Genomic DNA, 19,477 nt, shown 5'->3' with positions numbered 1-19,477 from the left:
ATATATATACACATCATTTTTCATTGCTTCCTATATTTTTGATTTCACCCCCTCATCTTTCACCATACTCCCATACCCACCCCAAACTTACCCGTCAAATAATAATAATAATAATAATAATAATAATAATCATCATCATCATCATCATCATCATCATCATCATCATCATCATCATCATCATCATCATCATCATCATCATAATCATAATCATAATAATAATAATAATAATAATAATAATAATAATAATAATAATAATAATAATAATAATAATAATAATGTTCCCGCGTCTATATATAAAGCGTTACACCTATAACCACGCTTAACCTTCAGTTATTAATAATTATTCAATCAATCAATTATCAAACCAACCGATCAAACCCTAACCCTAATCCTCTGTTTCCTTCAAATTCGTTATCCTCATTCAACGGCTCGAGGTTTAATTGTCAAATTCCGGCAGACATTCGGCCCGCCGGTGATCGGAATCCGTACGATTTGATTTATAACGTAAGTTCAGTTTCTTCTAATTTGAACAATCGAATTGGCGCGTAATTGAGATGTTATTAACTGTTAATTATTGCCGTGAAACCCTAGGTTGATTTGTTTATGGTGCGATTTGTTGATTTTGAAACCCTAAGGCTCCGAGACACGTTTCCGATAGTTTGGATTTCAGTTTCGTGTTCAGATCATGGTTTTAGGTCGTACCGGTGAGTCTCGTGGATTAAGCGTAATAGTTTGGTTGAATCTGATGGTTTTAGCAGCGAATTGAGCGAATTGTGGCGTTTACGATAACAATTTGTTTAACTTTGGTGCGATTCGTTGATTTTGAAACCCTAAGGCTTCCGAGGCATGGTTCGGGTGCGTATTGAAGCCGTGAAATTGCAGTTTTAGGTCATACCGAACGAAGCGTTAATTTAGCTGAATTCGACAGTTTTAGCAGCGAATTGAGCGAATTGTGGCGTTTACGACAACTATTTGTTTGTTTTTGGTGTGATTCGTCGAATTTGAAACCCTAAGGCTTCCGAGACACGCCTCGGGTGCATATTGAAGCTGTGAGATTGTGGTTTTAGGTCATACTGGAGGTGGTTGGATCACTGTTAATTGGTGTACACATTTCGTGACGATCGGTTGAGTGGAACAGAATTAGTAGGATTCAACGGTTTTAGCAGAGGCTTATGGCGTTTACGACAATGGTTTGTTAGAATTGCGTCATTGTGATGCTAAGAACTGTAAATTATTGGCGCGGAAACGTAGTTTGTTAGTTTTCGGTGCGATTGTTGATTTTGAAACCCTAAGGCTTCCGAGAGACGATTCGGATGCATATTGAAGCTGTGAGATCACGGTTTTAGGTCATACTGCAACTGGTTGTATTACTGTTTATTGGTGCACACAAATTGTGGTTGCTTATTCGCATTTGGCAACGATTCATTGAACAGAAAAAAAAATTAGTAGAGGTCAATGATTTTAGCAGCGACTTATGGCGTTTACGATAACGGTTTGTTAGAATTGCGATGTTAAGAACTGTAAATTATTGCTGTGATTTGTTGATTTTGAAACCCTAAAGTTTCCTAGATTACGGTTTTAGGTCATACTTGGACTTGTATCACTGTTTACTGGTGCACTTTAATTGCGGTTTGATATTCACATTGCAACGATTGGTTGAACAGAACGAAATGGAACATAATAACGGGGGTGGTAGTAGTATTATAGACGAGGACTCTTCTTCTTCATCGTCAAGTTCAAATCATTTTGAAGTAGATATTCGTGAAAACGATGCCGCGAATCTTGAACTTGACGAATCACCAAGCATGATGATTACGTTGCCTCAAACTTATGATTTTAATACATTAAATGGATCTCCAAAACAATCTCCACCGGTTCAAGTGATGTGGCAGCCTGCGGGATATGATGTTAATCGGTCTCCATCACCGTTGTTTGGTTTAAAACATAGAAGTAATTCAGACTGGAGTCTATCGTCCGGTGAATCATTGTTTAGTATACATACAGGAATTTATAGTTTCACTTTGGATAATGGTTATTTTATAAGTAAATCAGGAGAATTTAACTGGATTGATGATCATTCATGTTCAACACCGGATGGTAATAAGTCCTGCATGTCACCTACCCCACCAACAGTGATCGACACGTCAGCAGAGAACGAATCGGGAGAGAAAGAAGAAGTTACCGAAACCCAAAACGTGTCGCCGATTGGTTCTGCTAACTCTGCGAAAAATTCTCGTCTTTCTGATGCGAGTTGCCAAAGCACTAGTTCATTTGCATTCCCTGTGTAAGCTAACTTTTACTTAATTACAAATTTACAACTTTGATTAATTAAAAAATTATAATATTGGGTTTGGATCAAATACAAATGACTTTTATCGTGAGAAGTGTAGTGTATTTGAACTAGAGTAATTATTATTACACTATCTTATTTTTTATAACATAATTACTTGGTTCAAAACTGTAATCACTATAGTTATTTGTATGTTTAGTATGCTAATTTTATTTGTATCGGATACCACCCCTGTAATATTAATGCAATGAGATAATGAATCATGTTTGGTACTTTCAGTCTTGCAGAAGGCAGTCCAAGTCGAACAAAGGTGGAGGCTGAAAAACCTGAGGCTGCACCATCAGCACCGCCAGCAGAGGCGGCACCATCAACACCGCCAGCAGAGGCAGCACAAACTACACCTAAAGCTGCCTCCACGGTCCCTAAAGCTGGTGGCAACCAATGGTTCCATTGCTTCTCATGTTTTCCAATGTGCTGTTGATGCTTCAACAATGATGACTACACCATTAGTGAGGAGAGTGATAGTGGTCCGATTGCAGGCCGCTAGTGCAGTGAGAAGCTAAGGTACAGATATGGCTCATTCTATTAATTGGTCCTGGTGTTTATCTATAGCTCTTTTAACGGTACTAAGAAAACGAGGTGGAATCATACGTGGGCATATGTATACATACCCATTCAAACAATATACATTCTGATAGTAAGTGGATACAAAGATTGGTTCATGGATTGGATTTGTTATACGAACGAACGTATAGATGTTATGTAAGCATTATTCATGAACTTATATAGATAAAAAGATAAAAAGATTTATGTGAGTTGTACTTGTAGTGTTTTCGATTTACATTTCTATGTTGCAACCATAGTGGTGATATGAGCCATGGGTAAGATTCACGATTCAAGGTGGCGTTTTTTTTTGGATTAACGGGTCCGACTGCAAATGGCAGGGTAACAAGCCAGATTTTTTTGATTGCAGCTTTCATTTGTTAACCGGTCAGCATTCGTATTTGAAATTCATTCTTAGTTTCAATTTGTTTTTGGAGCTAGGTTTTACCTGTTCGATCTCAGCTTTGAAAATTAGACGCTTTAGTGTACTATGATTCCGAGATATTGAAATATGAGCAGCAACAATATCTTTTTTCTAACTTTACTCCACCCCCCGCAACACGACGGGTCTAAGTACTAGTTTTTAATTATTTGGATTCTTAATTTAGTGATGTAAGTGAGCTCTTTAGGAAATCAAAGTTAGCTTTAGCAAGTATATACTTGTTGCACAAGCACATTAAACTTTATGATAGCTAATATTTTGTTGACTACAATAAATCAATAATATGTTTTTATTTAAATGGTCTAATATTATATGCAAGGAATTATTTAGGGATTTGCAAATTCTAAACTTTTTTATATAATACGTCACTCCAATTATAAGAAGTAATTCTCGATTTAGAAAAATTGTTTTTTTAATAATTTAGCTCGTGTAAATAACTTTAAAGATTTATATGTTAACTATAATTAATCTGTAATTTCTAGAAAAACCATTTCTTGAACCTATAAATTAACAACCATTCAAACACGCGAGTCAGCCGAGCTGAAAGTTTTAAATGGATAGAATCATAGAGGTCAAAATAATAATTTACAACCTAGTACGTGTTTTATATACGTATAATTGCATAAACATATATTGAATTTGTCTTAACTTTTAGATAATGTGATCATTTTCACATTCGTTTAGAGACGTTACACATAAACGCATATATAAAGTTAAATAAACAAAAGATATGAATGTAGACGTGTTGTTACATATGAATTGATATAATAAAGTTAAAAAGAAAGCAAATCTGAATGTAATCAACTCGTTCCAATGCAAATCTGAATGTAATCAACTCGATCAGGGAACGACAAAACTAGATAAGCTTCTTCTTCTCGAAGAATCTCTTCAAATGCCAGAGTTGCATAGAGACCACTGCTAAGCAAACGATGAGCGAGAAGAAGCTAAACGTGGCCATCTTTGCATTGGTTGCTCTAATTAGAATTTGCATTGATTCCTCCCTGCAACATTCCATATTAGTTAACCAAGTATAACGGTTGATGCGACGAAATGCACCGATTGATCGACTTTATAATGCTTACCTCTCGCGAAGATAATACATTTCAAAGTGGATATTGGAAATGGTATCAAACAGTTTGTTCAAGTCAAGTTCCATCATCTGTCCAAACAAATTACAAGTTCCATAAGAGTATATAAAAGTAACATATATAACAATAATAATAATTGAAACTCACCTCAAGTTGGCCTCTTTTAGCTACTTGAGACCAATCTTTTGCTGCAAGACCAGATCTCCATTCAAAGTCGACAGCCAACGTTGTAGGTGGATCGTGTTTAGCAACCCAGAAACATGCCATGTAATCTCCATCCTCATGTGCAGTGAATGCAAAAGTACCAGATTCTTTTTGATCTGCAAAGTGACAGTTGTTCCCGAGTGGCGATGTTATCTATATAAGCACACATCATATAAAACAAGTTAATATGCAACCGAGTGGAGACTATGTCTCATATTATAGATAAAGTGGTCATATGGGTCGTATAACAGGCCCCTAATTAACATAACTATCTAGCGTTAATCATGCTAGTCATCTGTATTCTAATTCTTAATCAATCGTGTACAATCAATGTTTTAAAAACCGGTATTTTACTTGTGCCGGATTGAGCTAAAAAACGGTACACCCGGTTGAACTGGGTTATACCGTTAGGTTCAACCGGTTAAATAGTTTACCTTATAATTTTCTATAAATTCAACTTCAACTCCAAAAGTAACCCAAAGTAAATGATTCCATAACAAAAAATAATTCAAAAGTTAATTTATATTAGATTAATAATACAAAAACACTCAATTTTAAAAAAATAGTCCTAAAGTTTACATGTTTGAATGTTAATTGTCGATTTGTCGGGTTAAAAATAATTTTGGAAAAATATGGGCCGCAAATATAAAAAATTTCTCATACTTAAAACCGGTTTGCCGGTCACTTTCAAATGCGATATTAGCTCTGCTAGCTTTCATATCGACTAAACTGAAATGAATTCAATCGTCTTATAGTTCCCCTTAACTTATTATATGACTCAGCTTCGCCTTTTCCTTCTCTACTCCCACGCTAAAAGGGAAGTCCCGAAGGCGCATCTCTTCCGATACTCTTGTTGAGTAAGATGTTCTTCTTGCCTCTCTAGCCTTTAGCACAGCAGTAGGAATTGTCTAATCTACTAATCTAAAGCCGTTTTGAATCTCTTGGAGTAATAAGGGCAATAGGTCAAAAAAACCGCCGGTACGATGTTCTAGCAAACCGGTCAAAAATACCGGGCTCAAAATACAGCCCTGCTGCACGAAATCCGGTTTAACCGGTTCAACCGGCCGGTTTGAACCGGTTTTTAAAACACCGTGTACAATAATAAACGCAAATCCAAAACTGAGTGAAATGACCTAATGGTAATCATGCATCTACATGCACCCTAAGACTTATATATAAGATATATATTAGTGACGATGATATATGTACGCACCCTGAGAGTGATGCGATGGGATTCAGGCAGAGGCAAGTCATTACTGATGATGTTGTACGACCCCACAGATAACGAAATCGCTTTAAGATCATCCATTATGCATTTTGTCGCTCCGGTTTTGATGTCGAATCTCATTCCATTCACGTTCACAATACTAATTAACCCTAATGTCACAAACATATATTGAATTATATATAGAGATCTCCACATCGTTTGTTTCTTTTGGGGGATATTATATATATATATATTAAAAACCAAGTTTTTCTTCTCTCAGGGAATCAACTATTCATCAAATAATCAAATCTCAGCCACAAATTTCATCATCCTTTATACTAACTTCTTCTTTTGTCACCAAACACGTGTGATCATATTTTTCTCATTTTCTACATCATTGTTTAGTATTGTAGAGGTAGGGTATGAAACCCACCATTCGACAAAGTATAACAATAAATGCATACGCTGGGTGGAACACTAGGCGCCAGGAAGTCACTAACCCCGGGCGTAGTGCATGGCGCGAAGAGTGTAGCCAAATATAACTTTTCCTGACACCTCGGGAATGGTAATGCAAAGGCCCCACCAGCATGGGACAAAAGGATGGTAACCCACATAGGGATAAACACCAAACCAATGGGGATTAGAAAACACATAAAGGACGGTACAAACAGTACAACCACGTTCCTGTCAAAATGCCATGATGTCCACCAACTTCCACCAACCACCACGACCACACGAGTGGGGAATATTATTGGTGGAAACCTGACAAGGCGGTTGGACTCACTCTCTCTCCTTCAGCTATAAATACCAATGAACCTCCAAATGGTAAATGATATACTTTCTCCTACTATCACTATCAAATTATACTCTCTCATACTATCAAGTACTGATTCTCACGCCGGATGGTGGTTACGAGAGAATCCCCCCATTCCTCGTAACGAGCTCACGGTGTTCTGTTTTGCAGGTTACACTTGTCTGCGTCAAGGAGGTTTTATAACCCATCGTGTAGAATACTTTACCCATTACCCTCGGACTAACGTGTTAGACCTTGAGGGGTGGATTCGTGTTTCTTCAAGTATACATACAGGAAATAATAGTTTTACTTTGGATAATGGTTATTTTATAAGTAAATCAGAAGAATGTATCGAAATATTAAGTTTGATCACGTTAATATTATTAAAGAAAACAACTAACGGGATGGTGGTCGATTGACAAAGACAAAGTCTTTAAACACCCGGGTTTGGGAGGGGGATGCTTTGGGTTCAAGTCCCACGGTTGATAAGGATTAAAGGAAGCTATCTCATAGCACAACCGTATCCAGTAAAAATCCCACTAATAGCATTATTATCAGGTCAATGAAGGGTGAGATGTAAGCAAATCATACATCTATCCCAAAGAAAATAGAAGTTGTTTGCAGAGAGACCCCGACTCCGAAAATACATGTGTGAGACCGAATAAAAGAAATACGAAGTTCAACACTAAACCTGCAAACAATAGAGAAAAACAAATAGAATAATAATAAATAATAATAATAATAAATAGATAGATAAAACAGTGCTCTTAATAATTAATAATAATAAAAATAATGTATTATTTAGCACCGAAAATAAGGTAAAGAAGAATTCTTAAAACATAATTTTAAACAAAAACTCTACATTCATCTTAAAAGTCTTTAATCTTAATTTTACGTCTTCAAAAATTCATTTTATTGATCATGTTCTCGGAGAGGCATATATCTAGCAAAGAATGCATAATTTTCACATCCCTAGTCAATTTGTGTCGACCTTTATCCCTCTTTCTCTTTATAATAATGTTTTCTATTGATCAAACAGAACATTTGATCGGCGGTGATTTGTAAAAAATAGAATACAAATGCCATAAACATAAACTAAAAAACTAAAGTAATAAAAAAGTGTTGGTGACTGGGTTTCAGGAGTTTGTTCCCTCTTTTTTTATTCTACATTTCCAAGAAATGCATGTGGGAGTCATTTAGTTCAATATAAATATATAATAGTAGCACAAAAATAATAGCTCTTGAATTAAAAAGCATAATAGCTCCCAACGAGGATCGAACTCGCGACCTTTCGCTTACGAAGCGGACGCACTACCACTATGCTACGGAAGCAACTTGCTTTATTATTCTTTTCTTATTTATTCAATAAAACTATCCACAAGGTCTCAAAACACTCGGTCGATCATATACACGTTTCCATTAAGTTCGGTTAACTGTCCAATGCATTTTTTATATTTGTTTCTAATGTCGGAAGCTCAATTACAAAGTTTCAAAGGTAAAATATGCTCGTTTTAAGTTTGGTTAGTATAGAAGTTTTTTCAGTTAAATATTAGATCTCCGGTTATACTTTATCGAGTTCACTTATAAAAAGAAATCAAACTCGGGTCTTGGATTCGGATCCGGGGTCATTAACGTATGTGGACAGCTGGTAAGTAAGTTCAACCCTAGGTTAGTTATATCGAATGCTTATTAATTATTAATTATTATTATTATTTACATCTGTTATGTTCATCATAATTGAGCTTCATATACAATTAAATTCATTTTGAGTGTTTGGATGATCAAGTGATTATTAATGCCTTGCTGTTTACAGATTAGGGCTTTTGTTAGTTTCTTACTAGGAATGTGCATGGGTCGGTTCGGTTTTGGGCTAAAACAGAACCAAAAATTCAAAAACCGAAGTGTCAATTTTTGAGTTTTTGATAACCGTTGGTTTCGGTTCAGTTTTGGGCTAAAAAATTTCAGTTCTTGAGTTTTTGGAAACCTTTTGGTTTTGGTTTTGGTTTTGGGCTAAAACCGTAACGTCACCTTTTGAGTTTTTGAAAACTGTACGGTTTCGGTTTTTTCGGTTTTGGTTTTGGGCTGGAACCAAGCCAAAAGCCGAAATGTCGTTTTTAGTTTTTGAAAACCGTTTGTTTTTGGTTTTTTCGGTTTTGGGCTAAAACTTAACCAAAAACCAAAATGCCGGATTTTGAGTTTTTTTAGAACCGTCGGTTACGGGATTTTGCGGTTTTTAGTTTCGGTTCGGTTTCAGTTTTTTTTTTGGTTTTATCATTTGGGCTTGAAAATTTTGGGCTGAAAAAAAGTTTGTCAAAAAATTGAATTTGATCTTAAATATTTTTTGTTAGTTAACAGTTAATTGATTATTACACATTTGGGCTAACATATTTGGATTAAACTATATGTCAATCTATTATAAATTACATACCGAAAGTAAATAAAATTCTATAAGTTCAGTTCAGTTCGTTTTCTTATTTTTTTTAATTATTATTTTTGGTTTTAGTTACAGACAAAACTGAACCTTCAGTTTTCACGAAACATAAAACCAAACCGTCGTTTTTGTTTCGGTTTGACTTTTTCGGTTTCGGATCAGTTTTTTCTGTTTCATGCACACCCCTTAGTTGATTACTTGATTCAATAGATTGAATTAGATTTCATTATTATTCATTTTTATATATGTTGAAATGAAGTGATATGAAGTTAATAACATGAATAATGGAGGAGGTGGAGATAGTTCAAGAGGAACCGAATTTGCGCAGGCACTTGTAAGGATAGCAGTGGCCCAAATATGTGAAACCGTAGGATTACAAGGATTTCAGCAGTCTGCGCTTGAAGCACTATCCGATATAGCCTGCAAATACATTCAGGATATAGGCAGGTTATCAAACTTTTATGCGAGTTTAGCTGGTAGAACCGAGAGCAGCGTGTTTGATATAGTTCACGGGCTGGAAGATTTGGGACTCTCACAAGGGTTCATAGGTGGTTCAGATTTAGATCATTGTTTGTCAGAGTCCGGGATTATTAAAGAGATAACTAGGTATATTGGTGAGTCAGAAGAAGTAGGATTCGCGTATACTGTTCCTTTTCCAGTAGTTAAAGAACGGGAAGCAAAACCGAGCTTCTTTCATTCTGCAGAGTCGCCTCCGGTTGATAATAATAATCCACCTTGGTTGCCTTGTTTCCCTTATCCCGAAACGTATACTAGTTTATCTTCAGGTAGTATAGAACAAACTGAAACAAAAGAGGCTAAAGTTGACCAAGATCCGAAGTTTGACTTGTCATTGTCGAGAGCAGAACAACGTTTGGCTTGCTACGGGTTTAAACTTAAACTACCGTTTGTTATCGACCCGAGACGTAATAATGGAAAGGAGCAAGTGAATAATCCTTTTCTTGTATCGGCTTTCGAATATGGTAACAAGAAGGTTTCTTTGGTTTCTCTTCCTGCTAGATTTGTGGAAGAAGACGTGGCCCGGAATCATAGCTTATGGGCCGAACACGTGTCTTCATTGTCGACATTTGGTCGAGTAGTTAAAGAGTTTGAAAGCTGTGATCTTGATACTTATGAAGGTAGCAAAGAGATTGGTTTAGAAGGAAGACCTGCAGTGCGGTTAAAGTTTAACACGCGCAAGAAATCTTCAGCTACCGGGAATAAACATAGGACAATTGGAAACACACAATCCATGTCTTGGTTTGCGGTTGATGATTATGACGAGAAAACGACCAAAGAGAAGATTGAGAAAGACTCGTTCGAAAATATAAGTCGAATGTATTCCTGATTATGACGAGAAAACGACCAAAGAGAAGATTGAGGAAGACTAGAAACGTTAATGTAGTCATTGTGGGATGCATGTCTATTGCAAGAAATCACTCCCATTAACATGTTTTAGAGGTATGTTTTTAGTTTCGGTAATGAGTTTAAGACGGTTATGATTCTTTTAAAGTCAAGATTCTTCACTTTTGATGGCCTTTTAGCTCTTTTTTGTGTTTGGTACTTGGTAGTTGATACTTATACAATACACTAATGGTCAAACATTGTAATAATACGCATGCACGCTCAATGTCTCGAACATCTGTATTTTGGGAAATGGTTTGATGCAAAGAAGATATACATAATGCAGTTTCTTTTGTATTATAATATATATATATATATATGTGTTCAAACTTCAAACACACTTTTGATTTGCAGATACATGCTTTCACTAAAACTTAAGCTAGAAAACAGAAGCCGAGCAAGATTCGGGTTCTACACGGGAAACAATCGCCTGCAATGTGGCCTCCTTGGCCAATCCTGCAGACTGGTTATTTGACCATTCACAACTTCACATATCAAATCTTTAAAAATTAACCGTTCTATATCCAACACTAGATATGGAACATGAGAACAATACTCATCCCATTCTTGTGACCTTTTATTCACATCTGCATTTATGATATGTGTCACTTGACTCACTTCATCATCTTCATTCGATACACTTGTTTCTGATTTATATTGTAGACCGTCAATTTCTGACCATAATTCTTTCAGTAACTTGTCTGCATTCAAAATCCTCCCTTTATGTGGCCCTAAAGGATCGTACATGACAAATTTATGACCGAGAACATCATTCACAGTATCAAATACCAACTTTCTTCTTAGTCTTGATCGCATAAACTTTTTGTTGTTTCCATCATCTGTAATCTCGGTGCATGCTTTGGTTTTCTCCAAAGCGTTGAACAACTCAGGGTTGATGAAACCGATGGTTGGATGTAGCTGAGCTATTATGGTGGTACAGTCCAGATCTCTTAAGCATCCTGAAGCTAATATTATCTCTTCTACATATCTTTGATCTCCAGTTTCACCCTCACATGGAGATGTTACTGTGTGATTAACAGCATCATCAGTGTTTGTATTCAATAGTTTAATTTGATGAACTAGGCTCTTTATTTTCTCTAGTTTCATCTTACTGAACTCAGAATACTGATCTTGTTCCTCTTTAAACCGTAAGTTTTCCTCATCTGAAACAGTAACGCGAAGAAAAAGTTAATAAATGATATCAGAAATGACGAATGCAGTTTAGTAGATTACGAATTTACGATATTATGTACCATTAAGAGCAGTAACTTTCTTCTTTATAGGAGACGGTGTCTCTTCCGTGTAGACTGCATCAAGAACAGAAACAGGGCTGGGCTGTTCAATAGTATGCTTGGCATGGTCAACTGTTGACTTCTGTTCAGTCAAACATTCTTTCGGTTGAAACGGGCTATTGACCTCTTGGGCCCACCCAGTACCCGTTACTTCTAAATCATTTGATTTTGTCTCGCTACTGTCTTGCAGTGGATCCATGGATTTTGTCTTTGAATGTCTGCTCGTTGAGCCCAATATAGATCGTTGCTTACCGGGCTGCTTCTTGGGCCCGCTCGAATCGTATGTTGGCCCACTTATACTATTCTTTGATCTCTGCATTTTTGGGCTCATGGTTCCAGAAGACTTCGGAAAGTTACCATTTACCCGCCTATCTCTTACGAGTGGATCTTTCAATCGCTTCCTAGCAACCGTATCTTGTCTAGCTTCTGCATGTTTGACTGATTGGTCAACTCTCTGATTCAATGCATGTTCTTTGTTCTCTAACCTCTTTTTTGGCTTTTGTATCGCTTCTATTATCTTCTTAAGAGCTCTGAGATCCTCTCCAGCTGTTTCAAACTCGTGTTCGGTCAACCGTTTTTCTATCTCATCATAGATTGCCCGAGAAACGCGTTCGGCTCTTGGCAGACCTTCTTTACTCTTGAAAGGTGGATTCCGTGGGCCTCGACCACCGCCTTCTTGCTTCCATGGAGCCGTTTCCAGGGGTACTTTTGTCAATACATGACTGACTTTGATTCCCTTTATTTCTTCCTCTTTTCTCGATGACTTTGCGTTCGAGACCAATTCTTCGTTTAAACAACTGTTTGTTTTCAAGGTTTTACTTCTATCAATCGAGGGTGTTAAAGCTTCCAAACCCATCAATCTAGCCACAACACTCGACGATGCCTGCTTATTACTTATCGGGTCACTAGCAGAATTACCGAAATACCCTTGCCTACTGTCCAGTGACAACCTCGGAAGCTCTTTGATCTTCATATCAGATTTCATCCGGTACCGTGATTCCCGTTCATCACACGAGAACCGTTTCCTCTCATATTGAGCATGTGTTTGGTGCGGGAATGGCCTCGGAGAGTCAACATGCTTCATCATGGGCCCTACCCGTTCATCTTTCGCCACAGTTTTAACCGATACCGCCCGCGGTTCTCTTGTCATTAAATCCTTTACAACATCTCTGATATCAGGTGACTGCCTAAACGAATCTGTTTGTTTTCTGTGTAAAAATGGAGACGAACACGATTCAGACACCGCACTTTGAGAAGAATACGATGCTTCTGTCTGAACTCGTTTGCTACAATCTAATGATGACGTGGCGGTAGACGAGCTATACGAAGAAGCCGAGTTTCTTGGAGTAATTTTGTTTTTCTCTTTACCTGCTTATTATGTTTCAATAAAAGAGTTTACTCGTTAATTCATCGATTCAAACAATTACAATAAAGTGGCAGGTAAACAGACAACAAGCAGGCCCACAAAACCGATCCTACTAAAAACAAAGCTTTGAGTCTAAGGGGTTGAATAAGTACTATGTACGACCGTTGAACACACAAAACTGATCCTACTAAAAACAAAGCTTTGGGTCTCAGGGGCCGAAAATACGTTTTCTCTAAACACGTTTTCTCGTGTTTAGCAATAAGCTGTTTATTTGAACATTTATGAGCAAAACAAGACCAAACTAAACCAAAACATTCATACCTGGAGGTAGCCTCTTGTGGTTATGATCATTTCGGCGATACCGGTGGTCAAAGATCTGGAAAATACCATTCAAGCAACCTGATTGCTTCTGTTTGTCACCTCTAAACTTATGCACAACCTCCTTATCTGACATGTTTAATCAATCAAGACTTATAAAAAGATTACAGGGTTATACTCATATACAATCATAAGATGTTTTATAATATTTGGTGTGCATTAAAACACTCCAAGATTGTAGCTTTTTTGATTCTTGAAGACAAAACTGTTAAGGGTTGCAGAAGAGGATATGATGGAATATAAGGAGACAATGTTGAATATTTTTTGTGGGAATTGAATTGTGTGTCAAATTTTGAGAATGAGAGGGAAAATATATATTTATTTATAACACATATGATATTAATATGTGTGAGATATATATCAATATATGCACTAGTCTTCCACTTTTGCATGTGGACAAAATAATGAGGGTGGGACTGCAGGCTGGCTTTATTTTCATGTGGTGTTTGTCAGGTGTTTAGTAAAATGTATGGAAACTTCATGTTCTAAAGCCTGTTTGTAAACTTATCTTTTTGCCAAAATGACCAAATTGCCCTCTTGGATTCATCATATTGTTTGTTCTCTGTGTGTTACTTTGGCGGGGTGAGTTGGTAATTTAACATGGCTTCACCGATTTGTGAGTCTTCATCAAGTTATCCTGCAACAAAGACTTGTGCTTTATGCAGTAAAGTTGTGAAGGGTTGCATTCATCTTTTGAAGTTAAATGTTTGCTCATTTAATCATGTATTTATTACATGTAATGTAACTCTAGTTTCAGTTCCTTTTTTTTATGTTATTGTGTCGTTAAACGTATCGCATCCTTTTGTTTCTGGGTTGTGCTAAACGTACCTCACTCTATATTATATTTGCTAACCGTACCCTCTATTACATCAAGGGAAAATCAGAAACTTAACCGATGAAAATATGGGGAAACAAGTCAAAATAAACATAGGAAACGTTCGACTATAGAGTTTTCATGAAAAACAAGACTATGTAGAAGGCACACGTGCCTGAAAAGACAACTCTGTAGAAGTTTCCCTTGTTAATGGGACCCACCCGCAGTTGGACCAATAATATGCTGATATGTGGAGTTTTTCAAATGTAACGTTTTATGAGGGAAAACATCAACGTCTAGGTAGACGTTTTCCCCTCACAAGACATCTAGCTAGACGCATTATATTTACTAAACGTACCCTCAAAATAAAGGGAAAATCACGAAATTAAACAATAAAAATACGGGGATAAAAAAAGTCGAAATAAACGTAGGAAAGTAGAGATTTTATGAAAAAGAAGACTGTAACACCCCGACCAAAGGCGGATTATACATCGGGGCGCCACATATTGTTTCATTACTCGTGACACTATTGGGTGTCAATATTTAATAAATACATTCATTCGCGCACGCGCAGAGTAAACACAAGATAACATAAATCATCATAAATCAATATATTATAAATCATAATATTCGAACAGCAAAAACTTGTCTTGATACATTTTAATCTAGGTCCAAAATAAAGAAAACTTCCTATGTGTCCACAAGCTCCAAAACAGCTACTGCAAACCTGAACATGTGTTAAAATAAACGTCAAACACTTGCGTGTTGGTGAGAAATCAAGTTTAATACAATACATAGATAACAATAAATCTGCGCGCAACATGTGTATGTCTGGTTTTCAACAAGGGTGTAATCTGATCGGGACCAACTCTAAGAGACAAGACTGCCAGTGCTCACAATTGAGCTCACAAACAAGACTAACTGTGCAAGTGTAACAAAAGAGAAAATCATAAACGATAGTTCTCCCGTGTTCATCTAATGGTACCATGAAAACTGCGGAATAGACCGACAAGACGGTTAATGATCCACACATACAAATAAACAGCCAAGTCTACGTCCTCAACACATGGGATACTGCGCGACTAAAGTTCATAAACAAGTTTAAGACTCTAAGTTTGTATGAACACATGAACATCCCAAAACATTAAAAGCAAAAAGGGATTAGGTACGAGATTACTCACTTGATAAACGATGCGGTGTAAGATAAAGCAAGAACCAACTTTAAACAAGCACAAGTTAACCTATAAATAAGATTATTGTTTTAACGATCGGTTTTAAGTCTTGATTACAAGTTAGCATAATTAATAAGTTATTATATATAATATATTACCGGAAAACAGGGCAGAGGAGAGGAGAAAACGGAGGCAGAGAGGGAGGCGGCAGAGAGAGCAAGGAGGAGGTCAGGAGAGAGTAAGTGTTTTGTGTGTGTAGTGTTAGGAAAAAATAATACTATTATTTATAGAGAAACCCTAGGAGACATAAATCCAGAAAAAGGGGAAAAGATTCCAAGACAAACAGAACAAGACAAAACAAAAGATAACAAAAGATATCAAAAGATATGGCAGCTGCAGGGGGCAAGATAAAGCTGTCAGGGAACAGTAAAAAAGGCATGGGCGGTTCAGATAAAGGTACTGGTCAAGCATGGCAAAAGCAGATCTCAAAAGATAATGTCAGTCACTTTTTCTACCAACCAATGGGGTTGGTACGCATGCTGCGCCGAAAGTAACTATTCAGACATTAGATAGGTTAGGTCAACAGCTCAGAAGAAAAGACATTACAAAAGCAAACGGCTAGAATAAACAGAAGACTAGACTAAAGGGTCAAGCGCGAGAAGGCTGAGTGCGCGAGCGCGAAGGCTGGCACAACAAACCTTAGCGTGCTGCGGGAAGAATCACAAATCCTTAGCGCGCTGCGTGAAGAACCTGGAATTCTAAGCGCCTCGCGGGAAGAACATACATTCTTAGCGCATTGCGGGAAGAACATGCATTCTTAGCGCGCTGCGAGAAGAGTTCTCTTCACGCATCGCAGGAACAAGATGTCTTCACGCAGGCTTCCATGTAAGGAGTCTGGCGCGTGGAGCTGCAGACATCCTTAGGCGGGAAGAACCAAAGGACAAGCAAAGAGTTGAAAGAGGGAAACAAGGCGTAAGGGCGGGACGGCGACAAGAGGGAAAAGAAGGCGGAAAGAGAGAAGGAAGAGGGAGGGGACGGCGGAAAGAAAGAGAGAGAGAGGCGGGAAGGAAATATGTATTATTATTATTAAAAATAAAATATAAGTATAAATAAATATTAAATCACAAAAGAAAGAGATCGGATAAGAGAAACGGGTACCTGGGTCGGGTCGGATCGGGTCAGATGTCACAGTCTCCCCTACTTTAAGAAATTTCGTCCCGAAATTTATCTCGAAGTAGGTTGCGCAGAGAACAGGTGCGGGTACTTGATCTTCATTTGATCTTCCCTTTCCCATGTAAACTCGGCTCCGCGCTTGGACTCCCAACGAACTTTCACGATAGGGATACGACTGCGCTTGGTTTGCTTTACCTCGCGATCCATAATCTCAACAGGCTTCTCAACGAAATGCATAGCTTCATCAACTTGAACTTCATCAAGTGGAATGTGAAGGTTCTCGTCAGCTAAACACTTCTTGAGATTGGATACATGGAACGTTGGATGCACATTACTGAGCGCGGGCGGCAGGTCAAGTCTGTAGGCAACTTTTCCCACACGCGCGAGAATCTTGAATGGACCAACATAACGAGGAGCAAGCTTACCTTTCTTCCCAAAGCGGACAACACCTTTCCAAGGCGACACTTTGAGGAGAACAAGATCACCAACTTGAAATTCGAGAGGCTTTCGCCTACGATCTGCGTAACTCTTCTGTCGGCTCCTGGCAGTCAGCAGATGATCACGGATCTTGGCGATTTTATCAGTTGTCTCTTGAACAAGTTCGGGTCCTGTGATTTGAGCTTCTCCCACTTCGCTCCAACAAATCGGGGAGCGGCACTTACGACCGTAAAGTGCTTCAAATGGGGCCATACCAATACTGGAATGATAGCTGTTATTATAAGAGAACTCGATCAAAGGCAGGTGTGAATCCCAATTACCTCCAAAATCAAGAACACAAGATCGGAGCATATCCTCAAGAGTTTGAATAGTTCGCTCAGACTGACCGTCAGTCTGAGGATGATATGCCGTACTCATGTCCAAGCGAGTTCCTAGCGCAGATTGGAGAGATTTCCAAAAGCGAGATATAAAACGGCCATCGCGATCGGATATGATGCTCAAAGGAGTACCATGGCGGCAGACAATTTCCTTGACATAAAGCTGCGCGAGTTGCTCAACACGGTAGTTTTCACGAATGGGCAGAAAATGAGCAGACTTAGTCAAACGATCCACTATTACCCAAATGCTATCATGTTTGCTTGCTGTCAAAGGTAACTTGGTAATAAAGTCCATCGCTACACATTCCCATTTCCACGTAGGAATTTCTGGTTGTTCGAGCAAACCAGATGGGCGTTGGTGTTCAGCTTTCACTTTAGAACAAGTCAGACATCTAGCTACGAACACAGCAATATCCTTTTTCATACCGGGCCACCAATAAGTAATGCGCAAATCCTTGTACATCTTATCAGCGCCAGGATGAATAGAATACCGAGATTTGTGCGCTTCACTCAGGATATCTGCGCGAAGATTCTCATCAAAGGGAATCCAGATGCGATTAAGATAACAGAGAATTCCACTCAGATTAGGGACAAAGTGCGCTTCCGCGCCACACGCTAACTCGGCGCGAAGGTTACCATTACTGATGGATGCGCGCTGCGCGTCACGAATACGCGATTCAAGGTTGCTTTGAATCGGCGCGAAGTGAAGCTGGGTGCGCGGCAAGATACAGTTAAGCTGACAGGGTTTTCGGCTGAGCGCATCGGCTACCACATTAGCCTTACCAGGATGATACCGGATCTCACAATCGTAATCGCTGATGAGTTCGTTCCATCGGCGTTGCCTCATGTTAAGTTCCTTTTGATCAAAGATATGCTGAAGGCTTTTATGGTCAGTGTAGAGGATACACTTAGTACCATAAAGGTAGTGTCTCCAGATCTTCAAGGCAAAAACAACTGCACCTAGTTCGAGGTCGTGAGTTGTATAATTCTTTTCATGAACCTTGAGTTGCCTTGATGCGTAAGCGATAACCTTGCCTCGTTGCATAAGAACACAACCGAGACCTTGGTTGGATGCATCGCAATACACGACAAAATCATCATTACCCTCAGGTAGCGCAAGAACAGGAGCTTCACACAACAAACGCTTGAGCGTTAGAAAGGCTTCTTCTTGCTTCGAGCCCCAAATATACGGTTTACCTTTGTGCGTTAGAGCTGTTAAAGGCAAAGCGATCTTCGAGAAGTTCGAAATGAATCGCCGGTAGTAACCAGCTAAGCCCAGAAAGGAACGGATCTCAGAAGGAGAGGATGGCGTAATCCAGTTCTTGATTGCTTCAATCTTGGATGGGTCGACATGAATACCCATCTTGTTTACAACGTGACCAAGAAACTGTACTTCATCAGACCAGAATTCACACTTGGAAAGCTTAGCATAGAGCTGCTCGGTTCGGAGCTTTTGCAATACCAATCGGAGATGTTGCTCATGCTCGGCCTTGGTCTTAGAATACACCAGAACATCATCGATAAACACAATCACGAATTTATCCAAGAAAGGCCTACACACCCGATTCATTAGATCCATGAAAACGGCGGGTGCGTTGGTTAAACCGAAGGACATGACCAAGAATTCAAAATGGCCATAACGAGTTCGAAAAGCAGTCTTCGGAACATCTTCATCGCGGATGCGCAACTGGTGATAGCCAGAGCGGAGATCAATCTTCGAGAAACAAGAGGCACCTTGGAGTTGATCAAAGAGGTCGTCAATACGCGGTAAGGGATACCGGTTTTTAATGGTGAGTTTGTTCAACTCGCGGTAATCAATACACATGCGAAACGATCCATCTTTCTTTTTAACGAACACCGGAGCACCCCAGGGCGAAGAGCTAGGGCGAATGAATCCTTTAGCAGTCAACTCTTGAAGTTGGCTTGCCAATTCTTGCATCTCAGCGGGTGCAAGACGGTAAGGAGATTTAGCAACGGGGAAGCACCAGGGACAAGATCAATACGGAAC

General features: G+C 38.5%; 4 protein-coding genes and 1 non-coding gene across 6 annotated transcripts; 2 read left to right on the top strand and 3 right to left on the bottom strand.

Moving 5' to 3' along the window:
* The first annotated feature begins 125 nt into the window (after positions 1–125).
* LOC143543041 (uncharacterized) lies at positions 126–3,330 on the top strand. 2 transcript variants are annotated; one of them, XM_077035474.1, is made up of 4 exons: positions 126–504; positions 592–1,247; positions 1,303–2,284; positions 2,570–3,330. In XM_077035474.1, the coding sequence occupies exons 3-4, from the start codon at positions 1,671–1,673 to the stop codon at positions 2,769–2,771; spliced, it is 816 nt and encodes a 271-aa protein (XP_076891589.1). In that variant the 5' UTR covers positions 126–504; positions 592–1,247; positions 1,303–1,670; the 3' UTR covers positions 2,772–3,330. The 2 variants fall into 2 exon arrangements, with proteins under 2 accessions (XP_076891589.1, XP_076891590.1); XM_077035475.1 differs by lacking the exons at positions 126–504; positions 592–1,247 and having other exon boundaries at positions 1,274–1,328; positions 1,447–2,284.
* An 861-nt stretch (positions 3,331–4,191) lies between these two features.
* Positions 4,192–6,050, bottom strand: LOC143543038 (transmembrane emp24 domain-containing protein p24delta9-like). Its single transcript, XM_077035472.1, has 4 exons — positions 5,841–6,050; positions 4,571–4,780; positions 4,418–4,494; positions 4,192–4,336 (listed from the first exon to the last, which is right to left on the bottom strand). The coding sequence occupies exons 1-4, from the start codon at positions 6,048–6,050 to the stop codon at positions 4,192–4,194; spliced, it is 642 nt and encodes a 213-aa protein (XP_076891587.1).
* A 1,837-nt stretch (positions 6,051–7,887) lies between these two features.
* On the bottom strand, positions 7,888–7,959 carry TRNAT-CGU (transfer RNA threonine (anticodon CGU)). Its single transcript has one exon. It is a non-coding gene; the product is annotated as a tRNA-Thr (tRNA).
* Positions 7,960–9,169: 1,210 nt separating this feature from the next.
* LOC143543040 (uncharacterized) lies at positions 9,170–10,714 on the top strand. The gene is made up of 3 exons (XM_077035473.1): positions 9,170–9,895; positions 9,980–10,393; positions 10,489–10,714. Exons 1-3 carry the CDS (start codon positions 9,336–9,338, stop codon positions 10,502–10,504), a joined length of 990 nt encoding a protein of 329 aa, XP_076891588.1. The 5' UTR covers positions 9,170–9,335; the 3' UTR covers positions 10,505–10,714.
* A 63-nt stretch (positions 10,715–10,777) lies between these two features.
* Positions 10,778–14,207, bottom strand: LOC143543037 (protein LONGIFOLIA 2-like). Its single transcript, XM_077035471.1, has 3 exons — positions 13,439–14,207; positions 11,713–13,119; positions 10,778–11,622 (listed from the first exon to the last, which is right to left on the bottom strand). Exons 1-3 carry the CDS (start codon positions 13,569–13,571, stop codon positions 10,871–10,873), a joined length of 2,292 nt encoding a protein of 763 aa, XP_076891586.1. The 5' UTR covers positions 13,572–14,207; the 3' UTR covers positions 10,778–10,870.
* Positions 14,208–19,477: the final 5,270 nt, after the last annotated feature.

This window comes from Bidens hawaiensis, unplaced genomic scaffold (genome assembly GCF_021521415.1).
Source record: "Bidens hawaiensis isolate Kalapana, Puna unplaced genomic scaffold, B.hawaiensis_p1.1 tig00013016_1, whole genome shotgun sequence".
Taxonomy (NCBI): Eukaryota; Viridiplantae; Streptophyta; class Magnoliopsida; order Asterales; family Asteraceae; genus Bidens; species Bidens hawaiensis.
The sequence above is the reverse complement of the archived record's forward strand: the minus strand, read 5'-3'. Positions and strand labels throughout refer to the sequence as shown.